Source organism: Triticum dicoccoides, chromosome 2A (genome assembly GCF_002162155.2).
Source record: "Triticum dicoccoides isolate Atlit2015 ecotype Zavitan chromosome 2A, WEW_v2.0, whole genome shotgun sequence".
Taxonomy (NCBI): Eukaryota; Viridiplantae; Streptophyta; class Magnoliopsida; order Poales; family Poaceae; genus Triticum; species Triticum dicoccoides.
This window is the reverse complement of record NC_041382.1, coordinates 139,328,908-139,336,654: the sequence shown is the minus strand read 5'-3', so window position 1 is coordinate 139,336,654 and position 7,747 is coordinate 139,328,908. Positions and strand designations below refer to the sequence as shown.

General features: G+C 49.4%; 1 protein-coding gene across 2 annotated transcripts; it reads right to left on the bottom strand.

Annotated features, from left to right (window-relative positions):
- Window positions 1–1,398: 1,398 nt before the first annotated feature.
- Window positions 1,399–6,254, bottom strand: LOC119353836 (acidic leucine-rich nuclear phosphoprotein 32-related protein 1-like). Of its 2 annotated transcripts, XR_005170549.1 has the most exons (3): window positions 4,951–6,254; window positions 3,436–3,788; window positions 1,399–1,864 (listed from the first exon to the last, which is right to left on the bottom strand). XR_005170549.1 is itself a non-coding variant. In XM_037620523.1 (2 exons), the coding sequence occupies exons 1-2, from the start codon at window positions 6,127–6,129 to the stop codon at window positions 3,528–3,530; spliced, it is 1,440 nt and encodes a 479-aa protein (XP_037476420.1). In that variant the 5' UTR covers window positions 6,130–6,254; the 3' UTR covers window positions 3,226–3,527. The 2 variants fall into 2 exon arrangements, 1 of the variants encoding a protein (XP_037476420.1); XM_037620523.1 differs by lacking the exon at window positions 1,399–1,864 and having other exon boundaries at window positions 3,226–3,788.
- Between the last annotated feature and the right edge of the window lie 1,493 nt (window positions 6,255–7,747).

The following is a 7,747-nucleotide window of genomic DNA, read 5'->3' as shown; positions in this document are numbered from 1 at the left end:
TCTTCCTCCACCCCGATTTCCTCCAAAACCCATGTTCATCTTATCTTCTTCTTCTGTTTCTGGTGGCGGCGGGGGGGAGGGGAAAACCTAAATCCTCGAGGGGATCGCACTCTCCTCTTAACAGGAGGATAGACTCGTCATTTATACTGGTGAAGCTTTTAGAAAGCGTATTCACCAAAGGCATTTCTCTTCCTTTCCATTTTAGAAAGCGTATTCACCAAAGGCATTTCTCTTCCTTTCCATTTTTGCCCCCGCTTTTCCTCCTCATCGATCTCTTCCCTCATATCAGAATGTTTATTCCCTAAATTGCCCAAACCAACCTCGATTTCCATTTCATCAATATAAGTTGCCTCATTAGACCAGAAATCTGAAATTTGGGCATACTGTTTCTTACTCATCTTATTGATGATTTCCCTACCAAGCCGGTGTGATCACAATCTCTCCCCCTCTAGCATAAACAGAGTCAAACCCAGTTCTATTGTCAATTTTTCCCCATCATTGGCAGCTCATCGCCAGTGATATGCTAATGATCATATTCCTAATTCTGAAGATACTTACGTTAACAAGTACCACTGGTTGCGGTGGTGGCGCCAGGGAAGGCAACGACGAGGCGAGGGAAGGCGACGATGAGCGGCAGTCGCTTCACGAAGAGCGGCGGGGTGGAGCACTTGCACCTCGCCGCCGCATGCCGGCCCGTGAGCACCGGGCTCGTGAGCCTCGGCGAGTGCAGAGCCCGGGTCGCCATGGGAACGAGTCTGTCGCGTGGCGGATCGACGCCTTACGGTGGATGGGTCGTTGCTGTCCACTGGTTTGGTTGGGTGGCGCTGCACCGCCGCTCTATCTGCACCCCGATGGAGAAGAGACCGGTGCAGCATGGTTGCCCGCCTGAGCCAGCCGTTTCCTCGTCTGCTGGTGTGGTTTGCAACCTGCGACATACGTGAGCCACCTGATTAAAAACGATGCTTCAGATCAACCCATGCGACAAAAATGGGGCATCGAGTGCCTGACAAGAATTGGCTCATTTGGAGAAGAAAAAAAGACCACGGATCGTTTTTTTGAGAATGGATCATTTCATTTTATTAACGTTCTAGTGGATCATTTATCTGTAGTAGAATATCCAGTGTGCCAGTGCACAAACTCAATACTCGTCTACGCTGTTGAGCCGACATGAGCACAAACTCAATACTCAATAATTGGCACGTGGACCCACATTTTATGTGATATGAGCTGATCATGTCAAAGTTTAAAGTCTTCTCGAACATTTGTTTTTTATAAAGGAAAATGGTGTCCTAAATTCTTAAAAATCCTCATTCGCCGCATCACGAAGATGTGTGCAACTTCAATAAAATGCCGGTGCCACCTTTTCATAGACATTAGACCGACTTTAGACGAAAATGTTTAATTGACTTCTGAAAAAAATAATGTGCTCTCAGTGAACGGCAACAAAAAAAATGATGCAGTTGCGGACGAGATGCCCGGAGGACGTAGCTGCCCATGACCCCGCACCCCGGACCCGGCCAAACTAGGGTGCTTGTTTTTTTGGAGTGAAACCGGCCAAACTACTCTTCTTCTTTTTTAGAAACACCGGCCAAACTACTCTTGACTTCCCAAGACCCCAACGTGCTGCAGCCTCTAGGCCCGGTCCACATACGCAAAATGACATCCACCCGCAACTCGGTGGGCCGAAGGCCCGCTCCACGCCGCAGCTGAAGACAGGCAACGGCACGCTACCGCTTTCCATTCCGTGCCGTCCGATCCTGCAGCTCCCCACCACGAACGACCACACGGCTCACGGGCATCGCGTGCTCGCCTGCCTGTCCTGGCTGTCCCCTCCTTCCTTATCGTGGCCGTTGCGCGCAGGGATCTGTAGACACGGACCACACAGTCAGAAGGGCCTAGAAACACGGTGGGCCACAAGACGCAGCGGCACAACGCGGTATGGACCGAGTCCACCGCGGCGCAGAGCGCGGGGCAAGGCATGCTGCTGGCCCAAGTTAATTACTCCCAATAGTAATAACCATTAATCAACCATTATTACTATCCACATATAGAATTTCCAGCTACTACCTTGAACCTGATCCGTCCACTCGCGTACAGCTTTCAGTCCAGACGGGCCCGCTGATTACTCCAGCAGGAAGGAAATATGCGCTCTAGTTAACCTAACCCAGCACCGTTCGGCGGCGGCGCATATAAGATCTCCAGAGCGAAACGCCAACCAGCAAAACGCACACGGCAGACGCACCGTGAGCGACTGACATGCAGGACCAGCACGCAGCGTGGACCCAGCAACCGCAGAGGGAGGCGTGCCGTTCTTCTCCTCCCATTTTAATTTCAGCGCAGCGCAGAGACGCGTCAAACTCGGGGAGCTGGATATTCAATACGGATGGGCCAGAGAGCACTCAGGGCAGGGGCAGGGGCAGGGGCAGGGGCGTAAAATCCCCATCGGCCAGAAAAAAGGAGCAGGGTCGCCCTAGAAACGGGAAGCATCCAAGGATGGCATCCGCCCAAATCCGCTGGGATCTTCTCTCCTCCTCGAGCCGCTCACGGACAGCGCGCTCCACCCGCGCCTCACGCCACGGCGCGCCAGGCCATCACGGCTCGCGCCACCACCGGTCGCGTTACCCCACCCACCACTCGCGCTGCGCGGCGCAACTTGCCAAAAAAGAAAAGCGAAAGGCAGCAGCTGTACTCCGCCATCGCATCGCATCGCATCGCATCCCATCCTCACCCACCCACCCACCGCGGCCTCCTCCTTTTACTCTCAACGAAAAATCACGGCCCCCCGAGGCCAAAGCTAGTCACGGAAGCGGACCCACCTGGCAGAGGGGCGCAGCTCGGGCCTCGTGGTAGACCGGCAAGGAGCACACCGCCGTGAACCAGAGACACAGCAGCGCAAGGCAAAGCCTCAGTAGCCAAAAATTGCTAAATAACTCCAGAGCCCATTTGCTATAGGAGGGAGGAGCCATCGCTGCAACCACAGCCATTTCACCTATCTCAAAGCAGGTAGCGCCCGCGCAGAGCCGCCGGCAGCCGGCAGGCAGAGCCAGCGGCCAGTCATCATCAGTAAGAAGCACACAGCACAGACAGACAGTTCAACCAGGGCAAAGTATAAGATTTTCAAATGCAGGCAACGGCTACTAGGGGGCATTTCAAAGGGGGGCAGTTCCCGGGCTTTCTCTTGGAGGGAAACCTGACAATACTGACAATGCAACAGGAATTTCAAAGGAAGGAGGGAAAACACCTGGGGTGTTGTAACTACCATTTCAAATTATGGAGGGAAAACTCAGCAAGGGTGCAGGCAAAGAGGGAAGCTGGTTCACTGACTACAACTCCATTTTCCCTCCTAAAATCTGCTGTTTAAAAAGGAGGGTGAAGCCCTCCCCAAACCAAAGTCTTTACAAGAAAAACGGCTAAGGAAAACAGGGGGAAACCCACCATTTCTGTTCTGCTGCTGCTGCTGCTGCTCCTGATTACTTCTTTCTACCTGAGAAGAAGGGGTGAGGAAGGGGATGATCCATGTACAATGGTCACTGGTGCTTGAACGGCCGGTCTTCAGTATCATCATCCTCATCGTCGCTGCCACTGCCTGATGGGTCATCATCCCTCTTCCGCTTGATACCCTGCAAGGACGACGGCTGGTCTGTGCCACCCTCGTCGTCATCATCATCGACCTCGTCTCTGTCTTCATCGACATCATCAGGGTCAGCAATATCAAAGTCCTCTGGACTTCCAACAGCCACGGCTTGGGGCGTCACAATTGGTTGAACAAGATATTCTGTGTCTTCATCCTGAGCAAATGAAAAACCAACAGGCTTAAACAATGCTTAAGTTCATGACATGCTAAAGGTAACTAATCTTCTAGCAGACAAAATCAGTTAATTGGTAACTAAATCGACAGCATAACCAGAACAAAACAAATAAACAATATGTTGAGATATAAATCTGAAGATAACAGCATAACATGAATTGAGTGGTAAAAGAAACAAATTAGCATATAACCTTGCAAAAGAGTACATGATTAATACTAATAAAATAACAGAAAATATACCACCAAGATAATGGCCATTACCAAAGCTAATTTTCAAGGAAAAATTGTAGAAGAAACAAATATGGAGAATTCCATCTTACTAAACATGCATCAGGTGACACATCTGTCTAAGCCCACAAATAAATACATGATGTACTAGAAGCACTAAAATGTCAAGAACTAAGCCAGATATGATGTACATGTAGATGGATATGATATTAGGTCCTAGGAACATAGGGAACAACATGCTTAACTGATGTATCCAAATCTTTGATTATTCCCAAATTGTAACAAATATATTAGAAGCACAAGCTAGACAGTCACTAATTTTAACATTCGAATATGTAAAGTTTTAGGTCAACAACATCAGGAACTAAATCTACTTCCAGAAAGATGAAGAAATCAGAATCCCCAAGCTTTTAAAACTACAAGATCTGTCATAATCATTTTGACACACTCCTGGTCATTTTGAGGGTACAGAGCTTTCAAATCACATAATATGTTAACAAACATGTTTAAGCAATATCTTGGGAGCATGATTGCCTTAAATCTCCATATGAGCAAATTTCGTTAAAACAACTTTTCCACGGTATACTTTATACACAAGGTGTTCACCTAACCTACCACAAAAAGAAACAAGATTACGAGTGGGGATCTGACAATGAAGTACTCTACTTTGGTAGTCCCAAAACTATGTGTTGCCCACATAATCAGCAAACTTAACAAGGACACATAACTAATGCATGAAAGCTAAATATCATAACTGAAAAACTAGCCACAGTTCAAATATACCTGCAATATAGTTGGGTGGTCAATAGTTATCTTGCTAAACAATATGACTAGAACAATCACCCACAAACTGAACATGCAGAAATTGCAATAAGGTAAAGCACTTCAAAGGCTAGCGGGAAATTGTTTTATACCTCATCATCAGCATCGTCATCATCGTTGTCCTCCTCATAAACCCTACTATCCTCCAATCTTTCCTCATCTTCCTCTCCGATCTCACCATTCTCATCCTCATCATCACCTTCACCTTGCTCATGTCCATCAATCTCTTCTCCAACACCCCCCACCGCCATAGCAACCCTTCCACTACTCTCTGGCTCAGCCTCCTCACCATCACCATCATCCTCAACCTCCTCCTCATCATCATCATCATCCTCATCGATGCCATCCTCCTCATCATCACTACTGGGCACGTCAAGTACCTCAACAACAGTGTCATCTTCATCACCCTCCTCATCGATCTCCTCTCCCAAATCATCCTCCTCCTCATACTCTTCGTCTGCATCATCGTCGTCATCATCCACGTCTTCATCATCCTCATCAGGGGCTACCCCAACCGCTGCAACCCTGAACCCGTTGGCCCTGTGGTGGTGCTCGGCTTCCCCATTGGGCACGACCTCGTCGGCCTCGCTCTCATCCTCATCCACATCGATCACCCCATTCACCTCCACCGGGCGCGGTGCCACGCTACCTCGCGAGTGCGAGGCGCCCCCGTTTGCCACCTCGCCGCTTCCAGGATCCTCGTCATCGTCGTCCTCATCATCATCTTCTTCCTCGCCATCACCTTCGCCGTCCCCATCGTCGTCGTCGTCGTCCGACTCCGGGCGCTCGTTCTCGTCGGCGTCCATCTTGTCGAGGTACTTGAGAGTCCGGATCAACCCGAACACCCTGGATCTGTAGTCCTTGACCCGCGTGACGGGGCACTCGTAGAGGTCGAGCGAGACGAGGCGGAGGCGGGCGAGCGGCGCGAGGTCGTCCACATCTTGGATGCGATTGTTGCTGAGGTCGAGGTCGCGCAGCGAACCGAGCCCCGCCTCGACGAGGTGCTCGAGGCCGCCGGCGATGCGGTTGTCGGAGAGCGTCAGGCGCGTGAGGTTCCGCAGGCGGGGGAACCCCGCGAGCGACGCGACCCCGACGCCCGCGATCGAGAGGTGCTCCAGGCTCTGGTGGCGCTCCAGTATCTCCGGCGCCGGCAAGCGCCCGTGTATGCACTTGACGGCGCCGTCGAGGGTCAGGCTCCTCGCCGGCGACGAGCTCCCCTCGCCGGCGGTGTGGAGCGCCGCCTCCACCGCCCTCTCCCACGCCTCGTCCATCTCTCTATCTCTCTCCCCTCCCCTTCCCGAAATCAAATAAATAAAAAAATCTGGGGTGTTTTGGTTGGGGAGGCTATTTGAAATACAGTGATTTATACGTGGGAGGGGTGTTTACCTCGCCATTGGAGGAAGAAGGGGGCGGCTCACGCGTCGCGCTGTGGACTCGGCGTAGGGACGGCGGGCGGGGCTTATATGGGCGGCCAATGGGAGCGCTCGGATCGCGGGGCGCGGATCGCTGACGTGGCGCCATCCCAGGGGCGTGTGCTTCCTTTGAGAGGAGCGGGGGAGCGGAGAGGCGTGGTGGGCTTGGCTGATGCGGAGAGCATCTTTTTCAGGTTTTCCAAAATCGTTTTCTCTTAAGGGCGAGATATTATTGGTTAATTATGCACGCGGTGCCGTGTGGCTACCTTTGGCTCTATGTGGGTAGGTCGCTGACAGGTTGGGAGTAGACGTGTGGGTCCGCGGTTGAAGTCTATGGGCGTTGTTCGGCTTTGGGTTAGCGGGTACAGGCCGTCTGATTGAGAGGTGGCGGTTGCGGGCCGTCGGATCGGGTGGGAGTTCGCGTATTGGTTTCGTGGTGCCTACCCTTGCCCGATTGTAGAGGACTGCCAGTGGGGCCGGAGGCGGATCGGGTTGGCACGCGTTTGATTTGGACTCACTCTGTGCGTTCGGTTTATTCGGTTTACATGGTTCGGTTTATACGGTTTTTCGGTTTGTATAGTATTAATATTTCGGTAAATACGGTTTGAAATTAAAATACGATTCGGTTTCGGTATATACCAAATTATTTCGGTATGGTTTTGATATATATCATAATAACCAAAGTTGACACGAATTTGAAAATGATGTAATAATAATTTGCAAATTTATGACTCAAAACACATACTGTTTAACACAAATAGTATATAACCATATATATATAAGTATATGCATGCATCCATGTAAAAAAATATATATATGCATGCATTGATTCATCTGTTGATGGTTATGGACATGCTTAGCATTTTAAAAAGAGAAAAATGACTATGTTACAAGAAAAAATTACATGCTTAGTAGTGAATTTGACTCATGTATAAGAAAAATGACAACTTGTATGGTTTTTCATCACAAGAAATATGAAATTATTTTTTATTTCGATTTATTCGGTTAACCGTTCGGTTTTTCAGTATATACCATAAAAACCAAAGTTCAAATCGGTATGAAAAGTTCATACATACCGAAACCAGAAACCATAAAAACCATAAATTTGGTTCGGTTCGGTTTATTTTCGGTATGGTTTTTCGGTTCGGTTTCAAATGCACACAGTAAATTTGGACCGTGTTGTTTGCCACAAGACGGTCAGGGATGCTGCAATACTTGGTTCCGTTTACGCAGTTTTTTCTTAACACAATACACACGTGCTCATATACATACGCATATACCCACATTATGAACGCACGCATGCACATTTTATCTCTGTAAGCACTTTTGAACGTCTCCTTTCACTGAATGCGCATAGCCGAAAATCCTGAAATAAATCCAGGAATAAATGCGAGCACCAGGACTTAAACCATTGTGGGCTGGGGATATCACAATCCCTCTAGCCATCCAACCACAGGTTGATTCCATTTACGCAGTT